This window comes from Rattus norvegicus, chromosome 4, assembly GCF_021556685.1.
Source record: "Rattus norvegicus strain SHRSP/BbbUtx chromosome 4, alternate assembly SHRSP_T2T, whole genome shotgun sequence".
In the NCBI taxonomy this organism is placed as follows: domain Eukaryota; kingdom Metazoa; phylum Chordata; class Mammalia; order Rodentia; family Muridae; genus Rattus; species Rattus norvegicus.
The window spans coordinates 83,058,821-83,081,641 of NC_141537.1; the positions used below are offsets into that span (position 1 = coordinate 83,058,821).

A 22,821-nucleotide genomic window follows, 5' to 3' on the forward strand; every position below is an offset into this window, starting at 1 on the left:
ATAAACACCATAGAACGTCTGTACTATTAATCTGTAGTGATAACTCTCCCTCCCTCTCACCTTTGGTAACTGTAGCTCTGTTTCCATGATTATTGCTGCATTTTACTCGATTATTATTATTTACTTCATTGCTGCACAGTACTCCACTGGAGTAGCCTCCCTCAGCCTGGGCTCTTCTGGAGCTGTCTTGTTTCACCAACCACAATGCCTCAAGACTTAGCAGTGTTGTTCATCAAAGGGTTTGCTTCTTTTAAAGGCTCTGTTCTCTTCCGTTTACACGCAACCTCTTTATCTACTCATCTTCACAGATGTGTTTGTGATGCTTCCCCTTATCAGCTATTGCACATAATGCTACAAAGAGTATGGGTGCACATATTTCCAAAACAATTTTGATCTTTTGGATATACATGCAGATATGAAACCACTCTATCACAGATAACATTGCAATTTCAATTTTGTTTTGTTGAAGAACCTGTTTTCCACAATGGTGTGTTTCTGTTTTTGAAGAACTGTTTTCCAAAGTAGCTGGACCTCTTTACATCCCTCCAGTGGTATGCAAGGGTCCCCACTTCTCCGAATTCTTGGCTGCTATTTTTTGGTCATCCTCATGAGTGTGACGTGATGGCTGACTGAATTTGCAGTTTGTTACAGATGGTGGAGGTGAAGGTCTTCTGTGTGCCTGCTGGTCACCTATCATCTTTGGAGAGCCATCTGTCAGGTCTTTGCTTGGCTCTGGAGATGTCTCCCCCCACCCCACACACTACCTTCTCATCCCTCTTTGGCTGTTTTAAAACTTTACCTAACTTCCTTTTGTTGCAGTGCATTCAATATCATCTCCAAAAGTCACCAAAACACAATGTCTTAAAGCTTTATGTTTATGACGTCATATGTTTTAGTCTTATATCTGTTGACGTTTTATTTACTTACTTGCTGCTTTGCTGGGCATTAATCACTGGGCAGCACACTTGCTGGGCAGTGACTCTGCCACTGCACTGCAGCCCAGCCCTTGACTTGTTTTTAAATATATAAAGAAAATTATGAAAAACTGACACTCTGTCAGAACCCTTGTTGAGAGATCTGATTCACTATATCTGCTATTTCCACTCTCAACTCCTGTTTCTAAATTTAGTAAACTGGTTTAGGTAAGACTAAAATGATTACACAAGAAGCAGTCATCTTTCAGGGGTGCATCCAGGAAAGAAATTATAATATTTATGCTAATAGCAAAAGAAAACAATACATAAAACAGTATCTTCACGATTCTTATTAGTGAGGAAATAAGCCAAAGATCTTCAAAAGGCTGCAACAGATTTCAATTGGAGAATAGGCTGAAATAAAATGGTGTTCTTACTTTCATTCCACCAACCACTGGATTTTAAGCAAAACAATGGAATGGAGTGAGAAGAGACACCATAGGCTGATCCATTCACAATGAGAAGATACCAGAGGTCCAGAGGCCCTACCTCCCTCAGTTTTCTGACGCAGCCAGCAGCTTGACATTCATCTTTCCCTCTCACTCACGTTGTCATCAGAGACAGACAGCTCTGCAGGAGTGGTAGTGTGGGGTAGCTCCTACTGTAAGGGAGCATACAGGTGTCAACAGTGCAGTGATGCACAGCACATGTACAGCAGCACAGGTAACTGACATGACAATAACTGTACACATGGCCTTGCTGGTGTAGTAGAGCTGGCCCCAACAAGCAGCAAACAAAAATATATAATTTATATCAGTTTTCCAGCTTTAATGCTCTGGCTTTCCTCACTTCCTTCTAGGTATGGTTTTGATTGCTGCTCCAATTTAATTGAACCTCTCATGTATTGATCTCTGTAATTTTCTTGTGGATTTTCTTAGACAGAGGTTTAAGAGCACAAACACAGGTCACATTCAAACACAAGTTAGATGGGCAACAGGATTTGAATAACTGCTTGGATTGGTAGCTGTAAACCTGCTGTTCCAGCTCTGACAAGAGCGCCTTATCTGGGCACACCCACCCACTCTGGTCTGCCTGAAGCTAGTGCCCTCTGTCTGCACGGCCAGAGTGGGGACAGCTTTCTTTGTGGAAAACATGAATGGGTGTGCATTGCACACTGGCTATTACATCCACTTTTGTGCAGTTTTTGTAAATACAATAGCTTTGTACCTTTTACAAATGTATTAATTTCATGATGTTAGAAAGTAGAGAATGTGCCAAGCAGGAGCACAGGACTTCCTACACAGGACTGGTCACCGTTGCTGCTTTTGTGACGAATTGTTTACGATCCTCATCTTAGAGCACTGACTTAAATAATACTATTTAGTACTATTCAGCCTTTCAATTTGTTACTAATATTTGTGACTTTCAGTGGCCTTGCCCAAATATGATAAATTGCTTGGGAATATCTTTTGCTCTGTGCAGGACAATTTGACTTTTATGAAGAATTGTAATTTACCATAACTGATTGTTACTTGTAACTTAGACACACTTTCTTAGTGCAGAAACTTTTTACTTCCACAGTCAGCTTTGGGAATACTAAGGTAAAGGCTTTCATCCTCTGCCTCCTGTTTTCTTCTTGGCTTCCATCCTCCCTTTTCCTTGCTTGTGTGACTCTTATTGGGTTATCCCATTTATATAAAAGTGTAGGTGTCTCTCATTACTTTTAAATATTGATTAAATAAGAGGATTTTTATAGAAAAGAAAGCAAACATGCTACAAGAAAACAAACATTTGCTTCCCAGAACATATATCCCAACACACATTTAAGTGTATAAAATGAGACTTTCAGCAGTGTCTTTCACAATCAACACCATTTATTTATAAAGTCTTCCCTACTGGCTCTGGCATAAAGCTAAGCCCTCTGTAGTCATAGAGGCCATGTGGATAAAAATGAAGGAATAGTGAGACTAGTCCTGTGTCTTTTATGACCAATTCCTGGGTACTTCACTAGTTCCTGACAGCGCTATTACCTGGCAGTCATCCTGCACAGGAAAAAGCAAACGGATTGCCCGTCAGCCTCCTGCTGCGGGGCCTGTGCCACCCAGACCCTGAGAAGCCTCTTGGACACTAGCTGACAGGACTGCTCCTTGTGGTTTGTGTGCATATGTTCTGGCTACACTAAAGTCCCTTGTAAATATTTCTACTGTTTCCTTTTAGGAAGCCCAGGCTTGATATAAAATGTGGTTCTCTCATGCTTGAGGCCATTAGGGTAAATGCTGGTGTATCCCCACTTAAAGATCGAAGGCAGGAAGACAGGCAGACTCTAGACACAGTCTGCCTCTCTTCCTGCCATCTGGTTAATGTAGGACTGGCTGCTGGGAGAAAGGGGAGGGTGAGAGCCAGGAGTCCAGCAGAAGGGAAGGGCTGGCATTGTAGAGTCACCTCGGGAATGAGGTGCACCCCTCCAATGCGGCTGTTGGGCTGCAGACTCTGCATTTTCTGTTCACGTCCCCCAAATCAGTGCTGGCAGAGTGCTACATGGTATTTATCCAAGGTGTAAATGTGAAATAAACAATTTTAAAAATTAGTTGAAATCCTTAGAGTCTGTGTATTTTATGTCAAGACTTGAAAAATTTAAAGTTAAAATTTTCCTCACTAATCCATAGCAATGGGCTCCTCCGGTGCTCAGTCCCACTCTGTTACACGCATTCCACATCACGGATACATGAACACCCGCAAGACTTCTCTGCTTCGTTTGCTTCCCTGATTTAAAAAACAAAAACCCTCCAATTGCTTTCCATGGTTTGTCATTGTCTCTGACCTTCCCTACCTGGTACTCAAGCCCCCACAGGGGCAGCTATGCACCGTGTCCAACTCAGCCTCTGCAGACATTGCGAGACTCCTGGGAGAAGGTCCCTGGCTCAGCCTCTGTGCTAGTGTCTTTCTGTTCTTTCCAACAGTTCCTGAATTTCCATGTGGGTGCACTGAAACATCTTCTCTTTTCAAGATTCCCCCACATAAATGAATGTGGGGGTATTAATAGCAAATACTTATTTATTGTAAGTTTAGTTGCATTAACTTAATTAATATACATTACTTTATAATAATATTATTATAGTTTATCATTTAGTACACAGATTGAAGCTTCCACAAAGGTGAGGCTGTTTGCCTCGTGGATGCACGTCCTGGGCTGGGAAGGTGCCTAGCAGTAAGGATTTGCTGACTCAACGACAGTGTCTATGGAAACCTGAGTGAAAGCTTGTTTTCCTCACAAATATGTTTTCAATAAATCATTTTTTTCCAAAATAGGGTGTTACAAACTCACAATCCTCCTGTCTCAGACTTCCTAAGGGCTGGGACTACAGGTGGTTCCTACAACCAACAGAGGTACAAATGATCTCATTCCCAAGCATGCAATTTAATACGTACAGTGTAACCCACACAGTAGACAGGCTGCACAGCTCAGAAATACTAAGTGACATGTGTGAGGACCCAGCTCAAGTGTCAGTGTGCTGCCCCCTTCCCTTGGGTTTTAATGTTCCATCACAATAGGACATTTTCTGTTGGATCTTGCAGTTACACTCAAACCTGTTCTCTGCTTTTGTTATCTCCTCTTTGTGAACAGAAAAACAAGAGGCGGTTTCCTCATTACAGCATTTTCTGAAGCCCCTGCCAGAGCATCATAAGCAGGGCCTCCATACTATGTAGTGAGTTACTGGAGGTAGTAGAGAAGGGATGCAGGTGTGACCTGGCGCATGCAATAGACCAAGGTGTGACAAGAGCAAGGAGCAGGCCCCCAGTGCTACCCCTGGGAGTGCAGGTCTCTAACAGATAAAAGGGAGACTCAAAGTCAATGCTACACTTTGGGGAGCTGCATTTCCTGAACTATTCAGAAGAGGAAATGAATATTATCTGAACGAGAGCAAGAGAGTTCACAGAAGGCATTGCAAACATTTTTATACTCAAGGAATAGAAGTAAAAAAAAAACTAGTGGGTTAAATTCAAAGCACACATAGTTCCTTTAGTCTGGAAAGTTCTCTTGTATATGCTTGGCACAAGTCACTCTTTAGACCTCCCCCCTCCCCCCACATCTTCACCATCAAAATGACTATGCCCCTTGCCTCATTCTTGGTGCCACGACTCAAGAACTAGTTGTACTGTGATGAATCCAAATATACCCATCTCTAAGTTAGAAACTACCTCTACTGTTCATGGTTGTTGTTTTTGGTTAGCACACAAAGAAAGTGTTTCTATGTAACATTTATATACCTTCAGATCATTGTACTTTGCTCACTTTACCACCCACCTCTACAACTCTTTACTAACAGGTACATGCCGAAACGATTGTTGGGCTTTAAGCAGATATGATTTTGAGCTGTTTTAGAGCATGCTGAAAAATAAATTCACTAAATTCTTTCTGGAACATGTGAAAAATTACAGACGTGGCAGCACAGTGAGGTTTCAAAGGTTATTGTAACAGCACTTAAAATAAATGTTTTCCTGGGTTCCACATGTGCTCATCTCTATGACACTTTCCAGGGGTTTCTACTCTGCACTCTGCTTTAGACAGCAGTACAGTCCCGGGTCTGATCACAGTTGCTAACTCTACTGAGCACCTACTGCTGTGCCAAGCACAGTGTCCCACTTAAGCATCTTATGGACTACGAGTGCAGGCCTGGAGCTGGGGACGCCTGCTGTGCTCACATTCCCAGGATGCATATGTGAAGGCACACAGGTGTCTACATTGGGAACTGCAGTCTGGGGAGGCAGAGGCAGTCAGATCTCTGGAGCTCACTGGCTGGCCAGCTAGGCCAAATGGGTGCACACCAGGTTCAGTAAGAGAACCTGCCTCAAAAATCAGATGGAGAGCTACTGAGGGAGACACCGGACCCTGGTCTCTACCTCTGCACACACCTACTAAGCCACTGAACGGTGAGACCCTCCGGGAAACTAGAAGAGTCTGCAACTGTTGTCTACTAGTGATTGGTTTTAAGGCTCACGACACAGTTAATGCTGGTTTAGAGCTGCTTACTTACTTACCACTTCATTTCTTGTTCCTTGGCTTAGCTGCATTTTTTAAAATTAATTTCCTTCTAAAGTACATTGTTTGGGCCCACCCTTCCCTGCTGTAGCTCAGAGGGTTAGCTCAGGGGCTTCCACATGTGCCTCCTCCCCAGCTAGAGCTCCCTCTGGGCTGACAGTGACCTGATCCATACCTTCATTTTCAGAAGAAACAGCACACAGTGACAGTCTGACTGCAACACTCTGAATGCTGGAGACATGGCTTCCTGGTTCTCTGCTTCTGTAATCACAGTTGTTAGCTGAACTCTTAGCTGCCATGGTCTCCAAGCACCAAAGTCCTCTTGCTATCTCCAAGCTCTACTGTGTACACATAGGAAAGGATGCATTTTAAGTTCTTAACCTAGAATCTGGGGTAAAGTGACTGCTGTGCAGGTATGAGGCCCTGAGTTCTGATCTGCAGAGCCCATGCAAAGCCAGGGGTAGCAGTTGTGAAGGAGGCAGGTACAGATATGTGTCCCAGGGCCTCACTGGCCAGCCAGCTGAAAAGGTGAACTTCAGGTTCAGTAAAATACTCCATCTCAAAAATAAGGTTGCCAGAAATAGGGAAGACATCTAACATTGCCCTCTGCCCTCCACATATACACCACATGTACATAGCACATACAAATGACACACAGAGAAAAGAACATAGTCTGCGATTTGCTGTGTGTTCTCAATCTGAGGGTGTCCTCTTGTCATTTCTGCAAGCCTCGCTGTTCTCCGTGTCTCAGCTTCCACATAGTCCCATCTGCTTTTGCTCTGCAGCACTATGTTCTGGAGAGTTGTTCAATTTTATCTTCTAATTTATTCCCCTGGTTCTGTCTAATTTACAATTAGCTACCTACAACTTTTTAATTTCTGTATTTTTATTTATATGTAGTACTGTCTTTTGCAAACGTCCATGCTGGTTTAATACTTTGCTCCACAGGCATATATCTGCTCTCCCACTTAGCCAACAGCCAATGTCTTTGTGTCTGATGGCCTCACACGTGTGGCCTTAGGAGACAGCCTTTCATGGTGACTTGTTTTCTTAGGCTTTGAGAGTTTAACTGGAAGCTAACCGAGAAACTCTCTGTGAGGGTTGTTAATGTTCGGATTAAGGGAGGCTCCTCCACAAAGGATCTGCCATTGCTTCTGCTTGATGGCCAGATTCTTAGCTGAACTGAATGTTTTCCTGACCACTCCATTCAGCCCACCCTTCCTTTACAGCAGTGCGAATTCCTGCTGCAAATCCACCAGCTGCTCCAAGCTTATACACTTTCTAAAGATGCTGCTGTTGCTGCCTCCTCTCTTCCTCCTCTTCTTCATCTTTTCTCCTCCACACATTTTTAGGTTAAAGACAGACAGAAGGGATTGTAGCTCTTGAGGTCTAGTTCCCCAGTAGGAGGCGTCTCTGCTGGCTGTGCAGCCTATCCGGGGTGGGCCTGTAGCTCACTCCTTCTGTGGTTCAGGGTTATAAAACCCTAAGCATGTTCAGGGAGAAGACAGCTTCCTGCCCTAGGCTTACCTCCCTAGGATCTGCCATATCACTGTCTTGTCAGGTGACAGTGCACTGTGAGAGAGGTCTGGATCCATTGGTCCCTACAAGTCTGTAAAGTCTGTAGATTTGGAAATCTACCCTGTGCTTCAGCGTTTCAACTTGAAGAGTGAAAACAGAAAAGTCCTTGCCTCTTTTATGGGCAGTGTGAAGTTGATACATACAAGGCATGTCGGCAGTAGAGAGTGTTGTCACCACCATTACTGTCCGATTGTAGCATCATGATGAGACCTCACAGTGCTGGGTCCTGTTCTACAGTATGCTCTCATTCATTACCATGTTGTAAAATCTAGGTCTGCAAAGTTTCACTTTATATTAACATTTCTGCTAATGCATTCATTTTATGAAGCTTCCATTTAAGTACACAAAGCACATACAAGTATGTATAATGATGAATGGCAGACGTGCCATAGCAACCTACTCTCCTGAGCTAGGACCAGGAAGAGGGACACAGAGAAGTTACAAACCAAACTAGTGTCTATCGTGTAGCAGAAGGAGTCAGTAACCTTCAAGCGTGAAGGTAAGTAAATACATGGCATGTTAAAGGAGAAAGGATTGAGTCATTGTCCCTTCTCTTACTAAGGCTGTGCAAGACTGGGAAGACTGGATAAGAGGCAGAAGGCTTTTAAGTCCCAGAGTGGCCTTCACAGGAGAAGATCCAACAACTACTTTTTATAATGTAAAAGGCCATATAGCCACATGTATAGTCAGAGAGAGGCGCCTTTTGTAAGGTGGGTGGAGTATTTCTTGATGTTAATATGTGCACATTTATAAAATGTCAAATCATTCTATTTATCACAGACACAGTTTTAAGTGCTCAGCTTACACTGCCAGTGTAAACATCCTGCAAGAACGATGGCCTCCTGTTGATTTGCACATAACACCATTTTGCTGTTCTTAACAACAGAAGGAACGCATTTGGCCAAATTAGGATTTGGGGTCATGGCAGTTAAGAATGTGTGATCACTCAACTCCAGTTTCACCCTAGTTGCTTTTAATACAGACTGGACTCTCAACCATGCTCCATGTGAGTGCCATGTTAGGCCTTGCCAGCAGAGGGCACTGGGGGGACATGGCTGTGGCTCCTTCCCTGGCTTGCACCACCAGCTTCACCTTCCCTGAGAGGGCAGCACATGCCCATGATGCAGGGCTTCACTGAGAGTCATCACTTCTCTACCTCCACTGCGACACTGGATGTTTATAAGCTCTAGGTCACGGGCTCACTTGACTTGTTCCTAGCCACAGCCTGTGCGTATCTTTCAGAGTTGTTTCCTAGGAGTCTGGCAAATGTGGAGCAGTTGTGACTCAGACAGCTGCTGAGTTTCTGCTACCTCCACTGAGCTCCATCCATCTATACTCCTCAAGCAAAACAACCCAGCCTGAGGAAGGACACCATTTGCTCGGTCCTCCCTTCGGTATTTTCTCTTGACCCCAGAGAGAGGGTGCCTCATTCCTAAGCATCTCAACTGTTTCAGCAGTAACGTAACAAATGGAAAGTCCCACAGACAAGATTATTAAAAACATGGCATAAAACTAGCTTCAGCTTGTGTGCATATGAACACAGATAAATCTTGTGCTTAGACCTGGGTCTCCAACTATACATACATACATACATACATACATACATACATACATACAGACAGACAGGCATGCATGCATGCATGCATGCATACATACATATGCAAATATTTCAACCACCCAAATCTTAATTATTTTAATGCCAGTGAAGCCAACATTTTGGATAAAGAGAAAGACAAGCAAGCCTTTGTTACTGAGGTCTGAACTACCTCTTGGTGAAATGATGGCCGACTGACATGGTCCTCATGAGCTCTGAGCCATGCAATGACACTGGAGTGCATTCCGCAGCTCACTTCACTCTCTTTTTACAACATGAACAGATTCCAAGGTTGACACCTCCCCAGTTAAGGGTTTAAGATAATTTAAGTACTTAATACTCTTCCACACCTTGCTGTTTCTTCCTATTACAAAGAAGAACTAATTTTGGTCTATAATTCCAAAATAATGAGTAGACTACTTTACCACCTCTTACCAAGGCCATCTGATGAGTACTTGAGGATTCTGATTACATTTAACACTATGGGTCACTTACTTACATACTCAGTGACACTGGGGAGCTCAGGGACAGAGAGAAAGCAGAACAGGAACTGTGGTGACTGGATAAGGAAGGAGGAAGGACTCCTCCTCTAACATCCTGGATACTTATTACCTCTTGAATACAGGAGGAAAAGAGAGAGAAAGGGAGAGGTTTGGTAGCTAAAGACAATGAAGACTTTCCCAAGGAGTCACCCTTGTGACCACTTGCCAACATCATCATGTAGATATGCAATGGAGAGCCCCTGTTTGTGAAGAATCCAAGCATCTTCAATAATGGAATGAAAGGCATCCATTTTGACTTGGGCTGAATCAGAACTAAAATATAGAACAAAACCACCAAGTAGGAGTTATAACACAAAAGTATACAAAGGAAAGAATGTATTCAGTGTGCTCTGTCTGAAGTCTTTCTCCATATTTGTGGATATTGGAAAAAAGCAAATATCTGGGATTACATTCTTCCAGAAATCTGATTCACCACTATGCAAATAATTTGACATTTCAAAAAACGTGTTTTCAGTAACATTTGAGGTTCCCTGAATAAATAGTTTCCAATTTATCTGAGTCTCTCTGACATGAGGAAGGCTTCGGGAACTGCAGATGTTTGAAGCAGCATGACGGGATTTTAAGTGTAATGAGTTGCACATCACAGAGAAGCACAGCACCTCTCTAGACTCCCAGAAGTGTTCTACTCTTCCTAAAGTTCTTCTAAAAGGTCAAACCAGTCTATGATGATAAGTAACTGACAAGAAGTAGAAAAATGAGGCACCTTGTAAATTATCATTCTTTAAAACTACAAATGACTGAGGTAGGCAAAATTTATGTGCATCACAAAAGATATGGAATTAACACTACTTGATGACCAGAAAAACCTGACCACACATTTCCTTATTTCCATCTTTTAATTTTAAGTAAGTTCACTTCCCACAAAAATTGAAATAATATTTCAAAGCTCAGCATTTTCTGTTAACTGGAGAGCAGGAAACCAACATAAAATTTAAAAGAAGGAAACTATGTAAAAGTCTTTCATGAGCAAACACTTCTTCAGTTCTTACTCTTGCCCTGTGAAGAGAGAGCAACATTCCTGCAAACTGAGCGAGAGCCAGAAGTGCGGGGAGCGGCATCTCCACTCACTCAGCAGAGAACTCGTTGTCGAAAAATGGTCTCTAGGCACAACAGCTTTACTGCATGGCCCACTTCTCGCTAACTGATCTCACCAGAAACATTGTGAAAATGGCTAAATGCTTTACAAAGAACACTGACAGAGTCTTGGCATGGGCTGGCCAGGGCTGGGAGAGAGGAAGCATCCACCTTACAATGGTCACCATCCAACCCGACAGCAAGACTAAGTGTCACCTGGTCTCTACTGGGAAAGCACCTGCTTGTTTCCACGTGGCTGGTACAGTCACAGCACAACAGTATGGCTACGCTTGCTGTGTTGTCATTGTTGTTTTAAGATTCTAATTGAAAAAGTCAGACTGTGATTCCCCTCATACTGCAGCCAAAGTTGGCCTCAGCTCAATCAGAACCAAGAAAAATTAGCATTTGGAAAATCTAGGTACTCAGGGGCCATGCTCTATTCAACACTACGTCCATCTGTTCCTGGTCCCCTTTGAACAGGCCTCACCCAGACTGGGAGAGTCTCTGCCAAGCCACTGCCATCGTCAGCTATGTAGAGGAGAAAACTCTGTGTTCTGTGTTCTGTGTTCACTTGGCGTCCCGAGCAACTCTCATTCTCCAGACCACAGAGCAGGAAAGACTGGGTCTGAGAGCCCCGCTAGGATAAACAAGCCCTCACAGAATGTGTCCCTGCCTCAGCACTGTGCAGGAGAAGGTAGTGTTCCCTTACCATATTAACTATACCTAATGTTTAATTAAAACATAATTTATGAAAAAGCTACTCTCTGGACCTTGTCCTGATCCCGGTGCTCAGTTGCTAGAATCCTACTAACAGCCCTTGAGTGTATTAATAAAGCCACATAAAGCGTCTCAGGAGCAGGCTAAGTACAGGAGTACAGAGGCTGACGTGTAGATGCCTCTCCATATAGGTGACAGTGAGGAATCACAAGCCTGGGGAATTCTGAAGGAGAAAACAAGCTAGACTCACATACAAACAATCTGTTTTTAACCCACACAAAGTCTTCTAACAGCTGCTGGTATTTTCCTTGGAGCTGCAGAAGCCCTGTTCTGGGGCCCAGGCCATTGACTGAGTTATCCTTGGGTACATTTATGGCACAGCACTTGATAGAAACTGGCAAATGCCTCACATTACATGATTAAATTCTGTGAATTCACTCATTACTAAGAAAATCCAAGAGAGCTGGAAATGGACTCAACTCAAAACTCTATAACAGACTACAGACATTGTGGCCCCATCAACATCACAGCTGACTGTCTGATGGTCACTGTGTGTAATGGCTACCTGTGAACTCAAGCCCATCCATGGGACTGAGAGGCACATGTGCTTACAGTCAATTTCTAATTTAAATCCCACTGCCCTTTTCAGTCCTGTTTTACATTTTATATATCTCTTTGACACCAACAGAGGAGAAATGAACTTATCTTCAACCCACCAGGTTTAGAAATAAGACAAGTGGCAGGTTTCCTGGGACACTTGGGGCTTACTTCACAGCACTGAACCATAGAGTTAAGTGTCCTTCCAAATTACAACACACACACTAGTCTTGGGAGAAACTGTCTCACTGCCTCTAAGCTCCATTCCTCTGACTTAGCGGCCTAGAGCCTGGAATAAGGCCAGAGCCCAGGCTCCTCCTAGCTGTCACTCTGGACTGCTCTGGCTGCCCTTCTTTTCCTGCAAAGAACACTTTGTAATCCCACCCCCCCACACACAGAAGGGGAGGCATCCTGGCTGTAGCAGGAAAGGGGGCTTTCTGTTGTTCTGCCCTGGATGGAGCCTCCCTCACAAACAGCTGGGATCCTTTTCCTTTGTTTGTTTTTAAGCAATTAAAACTGCGCTTGATATCGTTATGGTAATCTCTCCATGCTGTGTTTAGACTAACCTTTCCTTACTTAAGACTTCACCCCTCTATCCCAAAGAAAGAGTACCATCTAGAGGCACCACACATGTCATGAAAGTGACTTGGTTTTTATGTCTAAAAAAAGCCGAATACTTAGAAAGGAGCTGAGAGCACACATGTGCCATGCTCTCCGTACTTGGGAAGGAGCTGAGAACATACGTGTGGGAGGAGTTGAGAACACACATGTGCCATGCTCTCCTTGCCACTGCTTCCTGTCTACACAGAAAAGAAGAAAAGCTTCTAGATATTGGTGAGGATTTTATAAATTGCTGCTTAACAAATGTTTTGTGAAGATATATTTGGGCTATCCATAGAAAGCAGATGTTTCTGCAAGCATTCCCCCAACCCAGCCACTGCACCCCCCAGTGTGATTATGCCCACCATCTGGCTCTTGGGCAGGCTACCACTTAAGAACGTTCCAAAATCCTCCAACTCCTGCTACACTTTAGCAGATTTCCCCTCTCCCACACCTTGTCCCAAGGGTGAATCGAAGGGCTTTGCAGCAGGAAGTCAGCCAGGAGGAGGCCTTGGCCTTCCAGCAGCAGAGAGGACCACAGCAGAGTGTGAAGGTCTCAGGAACAGACCAAATTTTCGGCACACCACTTGGCCGCAGAGCCTACAATTTCATAAGGGCAAGGCTTAGTTCTTACTATGTCTTGAAGCGCCAAGGTCCTCCAAAATCCCCCATTAAAACATGAGCGCCTCAAGGGCAGGCACACTGAGAGGTTTTATTCGTCTTTGTGGCCCCAGCACCAGTGTACTACAGACACACCATAAATCCGATCGACTGGAATGCAAGCTCTGAATATCTTCGTGGGAACGAGGCCATGACCAGCAGGCATCTTAACTGGAACTGGCTGCCAGGTAACAGCAAGATAAACACAGCATGCCCGCATGGCGGGCGCAGCCACCCAGCATGGATTTGGGTGTTCTTCCCTTTGAGCTATGCAATGCAGTGTGCTGAGCACCAGCAGTTGGGATACGAGAGACTGAGGAGTCCCTGAGAGAGCATTCAATGCACAGTGAAGGGTGACGCCCCATCACACTGCAAAGACACACAATCGCAATCAAGGCTCCCGTTATGGTTTTAAATACCAGCACAAAGGCAGACCTTGAGTGGACACCGTTTATGGCTACAGTCAAATTCTTCTGAAAATCCTGTCTTGACTACACCTCAAAAATCTTTAATCCTCCTCACAAACTTTTACAACTGAACTTTTGCTTTTCTTTCTCACTCAACTATTGGAAAGGGTTTTAAAAAATAAAATAAATATATTAATATACAAAAGTTAATACTCTTCATAAAAGTATTTTTAACCCAGCTCTCAATCTGCCAAGATGTCAGGGTGGCCGTTCATTCACCATGTGCCACCCACAGACCCACGGACAGACCTTCCAGTACGGACAGCACTTACAGAAGGTGATGACAAAAATACGCCTGGTTGACAGAAAAGCAGGAAATGTGGCACAGAAGTGCACACCTGTGCTCACAAACAGGCATGCACACACAGAAGGCTGCTTTCGGTCTGTTTTTTTTGCCAGGTACTGCGAGAGAGATGCACTCCCAGCTCAGCTCAGTTCAGCATCACTGTTCTTGGGCTTATATCCAAAAATATAGGAATACTACTAACAATAGGATAGTACAAACAATAAAAAAGGAGGCGACTTAATTTACAATGACAAAGCAGAAGATGGTAGGCGTTAAAAGAAATTCCTGACACAGCAACTTCACACAAACATCATGCCTGGAGTCTATCAGGGGGCAAATCTCTTGAATTCAGCATGTCTTCTGCTCTACATCTTCCAAAGGGAAGAACTTCGGAGCAGATGAAGGAAACATACATTGCTTGCATAAACTGGGCACACTGTGGGGTGAACGGCTTTAAACCCAGGCCTGGCTGCCCACTGGTATCAGCAGAGACTGTGCCCAAGTGCTCGGCCTTTCGTGATGATATTGAAGTGTGGAGATGTGCTGGCCCAGGGTAAAGCTGACTTGAAACAACTGCAATGCTCAAGCTCCCTCTGAGCCCTGAACTCCATGAAAGGGCAGACTAAGGAATAATTAATGCAACCCAAGGAGCAGCTGGAGCCCACACAGCGCTCAAGTTCACAGGAAATAATTGTTGCCACATTTGGTATGGATTCCAACTATCTGAGAGTCCACTTTAAACACATCAAAAAGCCCAGCCAAATGTCAAATGCAAACTGTCACTGAGACAAGTGTCCTTAGACACACGTGGAGGAAACATTTAAAAAGCTGCAACTGTAGGGGTTAAAAAATAGATACATAAAAAGAAAATATATACATCCCTCATAACTCAGCTCCTTTCCACCCCCCTCCCCAAAACTAACATATTACAAGTAAATGTATAAACGCGTAACAGAAGCATCACAAAACTAGAATGAGTTAAGGGAGCAGGGCAGGAGACAAATTACTATTCTTTATATATTCAATTTTTATTATCACGAATGCATAATTGTTTTTATATTAAATTACATATATACATATATATGTATACTACCCAAATGTTATTCTTGACACATATTTTTAAAATTTTTTATGTTTTGTGAATGACACAAAACCACGGACATTTAGGGAAAATACAAAGACAGCCTCCCTTGCCTGGTCCCTTCGTCCCAGCTAGTTGTTGGCTCTGTGTACAGATAGGTGACTGACAAGCAGCAGATAAAGTACAGCTACGCTCTCACACAAATTAGAGCACTACTGACATCTAGATTTCACCAATCAGAGGATTCCCTGAGACAGGCAACATCTATGACAAGAGGTCACAGGGACTTAGCAAGGCAGGGTGGGGCGGGCAGGGCGGGCAGGGCGGGGCAGGGCGGTCTAGAGCCTGGCCTGAGACCTGGCTTGCTCTTTCCTCACTGCAGCATCTTCAGAGACAGGCTCACTCTCCAGCCTGCCTTCAGCAGAGTGCTCACCACCCAAGCTAGCAAACTTACTCTCCAGAACAGAATCTCTGCAGTTTGCCCTTTTCACTTCAGACTAAATAGGGGACTAAGTCAGCAGGTACTGACCATTTCCACGAACCACACTCAATAGCATGTTCCCATCAGAGGGAGGAGGAGCTCTCCGACCTTACTCAGTGGCTGCAGTCTGCACTGTCCTACCTGTCTGGGAACAGTTGTTCTCTAGAACTAATTTCAAGGAAATACCCCTGCCTGCATAGAAGTCCCTGGACTTGGGAGTTGTTCTTTGTGGCAAAAAGAGACAATGTCTGTGAGAATCTTATACTTACACGAAGCAATGATTAAGAAACAAAAGAATAAATTAAAAATACAATTAGAAAGAAATGGTATAAAAAATGGGAGTTCAAATGCCAAGCACACTCTTTAGATTGATGTAGTCTCAGAAAGGAAAGCAGTTCGGCGAGCAGTTGGAAGCAGCAGAGCTGAGGCCCTCTCCTGCATGCTGGGCCCGTGTGGGTTTATACAGCACACAACTAACCTGCACTATGAAAGTCACTGCACATCATGACAGCATCTCAGAGCTGTGCGTGCACCGCTCCTGCTCCTGTCCATGGACATTTGGGTTGTCTCATGTAAGCATAGGGACAACTCACTGTGAGCATGTCAGAAGGAAAGTGTTGGTGCAGGTCACAGGAGGAGGCTTACTCATAGCTAAAATTAGTAACTGTTGCAGTCAGAGGAACAATGACAATGCCTGAGTTGTGGAGTGGAGCTCAAGTGGAAAGCAGCATGGAAAGCAGTAGTGCATGCAAAGAGGAGTCCAAACTCAGCAAGATCCAGGAACCTAAAAAGAGGCGAAGATAACAGAAATCTCTCTCTACGGTCATTTGAAGTAAGCTTCCTATTTTTATAGAACAAATAGATATATGGCTTAATAAATAATGAATGCTACATGGAACAAGCTATTTGAACAGGCTGGTGTTCGGAAGTAACAATGGTTGCTGAGTTATGCCCTCATTTTCTGGAGAGAACAAAAGGATGAAGAAGGATGTGGTCCTGGAAATAGAACATGCCTTTCCTTTAGAGAAGAACCTTCTCACAAACTCCAGCAGGAAGAGGAAGGGTACTAGCCTATGGGCCTCTCCATGCCTGTGTCCTCAGACACATGCAGCAAAGTCCTTTCTACTCACTCTCCAGAGCGGCAAGACTCCTCTCTGCCTCCTTCTGGCTGTGAAACCTTTACTCACTCACAGGAAGTCATGTGTCTGGTGGAGAGCCATCCCTCCCAAGAATACTGAAATCACTAGTTAAATACTAGAAAATAATTTTTAAAACTTGCATAGAATAAATACAGCCTCTTTACTCTCACTCTTCTCAGTTTTCTCTTCATAAATTTTCTGTATAAATACATATTTTGAAGTTAGTTTTTCCCTCAAAATATAAGACTATATAAAACTGCTTAAACAATTAGACAATATTCTTTTTAATTGCCACATAATATTCCCTATAGTAAATAAATATACTCTTTGAACACTCTCGATGTTAATGGATATTTAAGTGAATCTAAATTTTTGCTGTTAAAAATTGTCCTATTTGCTCTTGCTCCTCTCTTGATCTTGTCTTCCTGCTCCTGCTCTGTCCTCGCGCCCTCCCCCTCCCCTCCCCAGGCTCATGGCTGGCTTCTATTTCTCTACTTCTCTCCTCCCCTCCCCTCTTCTCCCCTCCCTCCCCTCTCTCTGTGTGCCTTTCTCTGCTTCTTCTATCCTCTTGACTCCCCTCCCCATACCCTGAATAAACTCGATTCTACACTAAAAAAAAAAAAAAAAATTGTCCTATTTTCATAGGGTAGTGTTCTAGAAATGAGCCTTCGGTGTCCTTAGTTGATTTGAAATATAATTTGACACTAGTAATTTTGATCACAGTGACATCAGATCATAAGTCATAAATAAGGTCCTAACAACCTCAGAACAGAAGAAATGGTTGAGAACACTGTCCCCTTCAGAACATTTTCTTCTCATTGGCTTACCCTGAGTCTGTTGTCCTCCCAGTCTCCGGGCAGCTAAGAAGCTGATGTGCCTACAGTGCATGTTTCTAGACTAGGTTTCCAGTTCAATGGCCTTGACTGGATGGGTCCCTCTGCAGTATTAAATGCTCTAATTGCATTCTTCAAGCCAGCTGAAGGCTGACAGCTTCCGCTCCTGGCTCATTATCAGGGCACTTCAAGGGGCTCCATTATGAGTAGAGCACCTGGTCCAAATTTATTTCAACGGCCCAGAGAAAAATGGGAAGGTGCTTAATGTTCAACCACAATGGTGACATTTTTATGAGATAGCCAAGGTTCAGAAACAAATAAATGAAAGGTTTGAAAGGAGTATGAACAGAAACCATGACAATAAAAATTCAACATTAATATATCAACTTAAAACATATACCACCCATATACTTGGGGTGAGGCCAGGCTCAGCACAGGCTAGCCAGCAAGAAAAGGGAGAGGACAAAAAGCCAACAGCCTCTTCCCCCATGACAGGCCTCACTGGAAAGACTAATGGAATTCCAAGAACGCTGCAGACAATCAGACTGAGATGTACACTCTGAGGGAGATGTACACTCTGAGTCCTGGTCAAAACAACGACTTTCTCACCTCTGTGCACCCACATTAGAATGAAAGAAAATTCAAGTAGAATTTGGGGTATCCAAAATGTATGATGTTCCTTCTTTTCCTCTGGTTTACTACAATTGCTGTCTTTCACTTAAACATTTAAGGAAATATGTAAGTTAATGAATCTTTTCACAAATGTTTCTCCAAGAGCGTACTGGGTAAACATGCACTGAGCACTTTTTAATAAATGTACATGAGACCCCTAGGTGGGTCTCAGCAGCCCAGAGTAAACACTGTGCCCTGTGATGTAAATCCACATCTAGGGACCGGCCGTCAGCGCTGTATCTGTGGATGAGCGCTTGCAGAGGACTGAGCATGCAGACGGCAAGCACTTTTAAAGGCCAGCAGTCCAGCTGTAGTGCATTAGAGAGTTCTACCCTCCACTAAGAATTTGTTTAAAGAAACTTTTAAAATAAATATTTGTGTTCTTTCCCTAAACACAACAACAGTACTTAAACTAGAACCTAAGAAAATGATGAATGGAGACCCTGGTGCTGGCACTTTATCCTGGGAATGCTGGCTCAACAGGGACCTCACCAGCTCGGGGGTTAGTAAATGTTTAGTCTCTTCAGAGAGAACGAGGACAATTACTCACTACAAGGATTTTTTTTTCTTCTAACTATTAGCTGCTTTTGGCTTTGGAATTTTATCTTTCTCATGTATTTTCCTTATTAACTGAACTATGCAGATGTGCAACACATTAATACGCCAAACTATAAAGGTTTTAATTATTTTATTGATTTAAAACGGCAGCTAGACACTGCCTATTTTTTCACATACTGATTGTTCCCACTCTGGTCTCAGATTTAGAGCCATGAATCCTGGGTAGCCAGCCTAACCAGGCAATGCTATTTGAACTCTCTTGTTCTTTCCATCAACTAATAAATACAAGCTCTTAGAATTAATTACCTGATAGAATCACCTAATACAAAGTGGAGAACCCCCCGGAAGAAATCTGAGATTTGTCCAGTGAGTCACCACGTGTGGCGGACCACCCAATGGCCTGGATCTCAGACTGGACAGCTAGGAGGACCTTCAGCTGGCTGGTGAGAGGGTGACTCAGGTCGTCGTTGTCAGCATCATTTCTCTCTCTACTCTTCTCTTCTGTGTCCTCTGAAATCACTGAAGGAGCGGGAGTCCTGTGTCCTACAGGAAGTTCCCAAGTTTGCCAAGGTGCCAGGCCAAGGCTGTTGGGATTTAAAGATCTGGGTCCCACTTTCTCTTTCACTTTGACACTCATTATCCTCTGCCTCAGCTTTTTAAGATGCACCATGGAATCTAGCCCGAACAACTGAGAGAGCAGTGAGGTTAGGCATGGTGGTTTGCATGAGGTCAGAAGTCCCATCCTATTTTGTCTCTTTGGAACAGAAGGATACAGGGGTCACTCAAGATGTTTTGTCAAAAAAAAAAAAAATCAACACACACACACACACACACACACACACACACACACACAACCAAGAACAACAAAAAACAAAGAAAACAAAACATAAAACTGCTGGCACAGGACATATGGCTTTCTACACTTGCACAGCTTGTTAAATGTGTGTTACTGGTGCAAATGGTACTGTCCCACCTGTTTACTGGGCCTTACATTCAAGCATGGGATCTGCTGGCTGTGTGACCAGTCACCGCCAAGCCTTTAGTGTCACTTCATCTATCTATAAGGTGGCCATAGCCACATCTGCTTTACCCCTCACAGAGAACCACTGCGCCCACCGTGCATGCTTGGGTGACAAGGCTTGCAGGCTCGTAGACCTTCATGCAAGCCAGCATTCTTGCTGCAGCCAGCAGCTCTCTGCAATCGCCTGTGCTGCCCTCTTGTGGTAGGCAAACTACAATGTTACTCAAAACTCCAAACTAGCAACTTAGAGACTAACTCGGTTTCAGGCAAGCCACTTTTTCCATTGTCAGGATGGAGAGGGTCAGTTGACTCTAAGTATATAATGCAAAAGGTGTTCTAGGTCTCCCACGATGCTATACCAGTGCCTGCAATTTGTGGACAGAAAAAAGAATAAATTAAGGAGGGAAAAATCCCATCCTTCCACAAGTGTCCAGCACTGTGACAAAACATTTGAGATGTGGAAATGTAAGACAAGAGAAACAGGTCTGGGAGTGCTGGTGAGAATCCCACTTTCTCCCATTTTAGAGATTAATATTCAAGAAAGTAATTGCTCACAAACTATAGGAGCCAACAGCCACCCATATATTTGCCTGAACTCTAGAATAGCTAACTTTTAGACCAGGTAGAAACCCCAAGACACTGTATTGTAGTATTTTATTATGCATGGATTTAGAAGGAAAGGCAAGAAAATTCCCATGGAACTACTTTGAGGTTAGAGGATGGCAACAGAAAATGGAGAATGAATACAATCAAAACATTCATATGTCAAAAAACAAGAACAAAAGGGAGGGAGGGAGAGAGCAGAGGGAAGGAAACATGGAGGAGACAAGTAGACAGCCGAGGGAGGAGTTTTGGTTTGGTTTGGTTTGGTTTTTCATATCCTCTGACTTCAGAGTAATAGGGAAAACAGCCGGCTGGGATGTGACCCAGTGGAGATAAGGTTGGGGGCCAGGCAGATGTGGCATGAATGGCCCTCATGATGAGTCCACCCTGAGAGGTGAGCAGCCAGTGGAGGGCGGCCACTAACATGAGCTGAGCTCCACTGCAGAGGAAGCTCTGGGATGCAGGGGATCAGTCCTCAGAGGCAGGGTTGGAGAAGAGATTTCCCTGAGCACCAGAAGCTCTCATCAACGTTTGGTCCTGCTCAGCACTGATGATTCGATCACCACCCCAACGTGTCCTAGCAGTCCTGACCCTGGCCCTGCTGCTGAGGGCTCTAGACTTTCTTTCTTACTCACTGTGCCAAGGCCCCAGATTAAAGGACTTTATGTACTGCCCCTCCTCCTGGCCCCTCTGTCTGGGACCATTTCTGGAAGAGATCAAAACAGCCCTGTCTCAGGTTCTCCTTGGTGTTTCTTATGCCTCTCAGCTTTGTTCTCACTCAGGGTCAAAGGTTTCTGATACTCGTCCCTACTTCTAACTTTTAAGGCCACCTGGTACATAACTCAGCTTCCAAATATGCATGAGACCCATCAAGTGAGAATAACTCTATAAACAGTGACTAATTATGACTATTTGACTAATGAATACTATTTGACTATTTGACTAATTTGAGATACTGATGCAAAGTGGATTAATGCACTATACATTTTAGAATAAGATAAATCTGGGTCCCTGGGTCAGTTCCAGAGTCCCCAAGTTAGGGGATCCTAAGCCATAGATAAAAACTTCAGGCTCTGTTTCCATATAAATACCCACCTCAGGTTTGCTGTGCAATACAGCTATCCACGCAGCATGCTTACTTATTTGCAATTTTACAAGTGCAGTGCCATACACTGGTGTGCCATTACATCAGCCATCGGCACTGCTGTATCAGGCCTGCAAGCTGAGCCCATGTTGAAGCTCTTCAGTGACAGCTCTTCATACTGGATCCCAGCCAACCCACTGAGGACCCTCTGCCATGGACTGTCAACCTAAGGATATGTGTACTGCCCTTAAGTTTACATTTTCTGACTCTGAGTCTAGCACATAAAAAAATGTTTCTTGAATGAAGAGAGAATGGTTGTGGATGTAGTTTGATCACTACATCTGGCACTGTGAACGGTCTAAATATGTATCAGTCATGAGGTCTGAATACTTGTCAGTCATGAGCTGCAACACTCTTTGCGGCCTTAAGAAGATTCCAGAAGTGCTCCTGGCACTCCCAGCTGGGGCTCTAAGGATGCTTTTGCTGTTAAGGGTTTGTTACTGCTCATTGAAGGGAAATTCTATTTTCTATAAAAGTGAAAGGGAAAACATAGAGTCTGGAAAGGAAGAAGGGAGTGAGGAAGAGGGAGAAATCCTAAAACTATCAGACTATGGTGGATTTAAGAGTCTGGCTAGGCAGGGAGGCTGAGATGAGAAGACATTGTGTTTGAGAGCAGCTTTTAAAATAAAAACTCTTCATGTACCCAGTAAATCCAGTAAAGTGTGGCAGTCGGGCATCTACTTTAAGTCTGGGGTGTGAACACAGCTTCTCATCCACCTGCTTCAGAGTCCAACAGGAGTCCTGGCTTCCTTGAGCTCTGTGCTTATAAACTTCCAGAAGTATGGCCAGTTAAAGTTGTCAAGCGTCTCAATCCTCTCATGGTCTGGCTAGAAAAGAAAGACGTCTCAAGTTTCTGAGAGCGGGGATCCCATATAACTTCAGTGCCCAGGAGATGGTAGAGCCGGCCTTGGAGCAGGACTCTGTCAAGTTTCTCTGTCAAGATGTAGAGCTGGGGGTGGTGGACACAGCTCTCACCAGCACTTGAGGCATGAAGGCAGGGGACTAGGATTCAAGGTCATCTGACTAGACATCTGTGGCTACAGGAGACCAGAGGGCATTTGTCATCTTACTGAGGGGTCCCACTTGTGCTTTCCAAAGGTTGTATATATTATGTTTTGTCCTGGAATTCTTTTAACTTAAAAAAATATTTTGTCTTGTTTTTAGTTTAAGAGGTGGCTGTCCAGGCTAGCCTTAAACT

At 43.8% G+C, this 22,821-nt stretch overlaps 1 protein-coding gene across 9 annotated transcripts in view; it reads right to left on the bottom strand.

The window, feature by feature from the left end:
- Nucleotides 1-22,821, bottom strand: part of Jazf1 (JAZF zinc finger 1) — a 303,410-nt gene that overhangs the window by 187,123 nt on the left and 93,466 nt on the right. Inside the window, exon 1 of one of the 9 annotated variants that reach the window (XM_087659241.1) lies at nt 16,132-16,272. In XM_087659241.1, coding sequence (XP_087515367.1) covers nt 16,132-16,159 — 28 coding nt within the window. In that variant the 5' untranslated portion in view covers nt 16,160-16,272. 9 annotated transcript variants of the gene reach the window in all.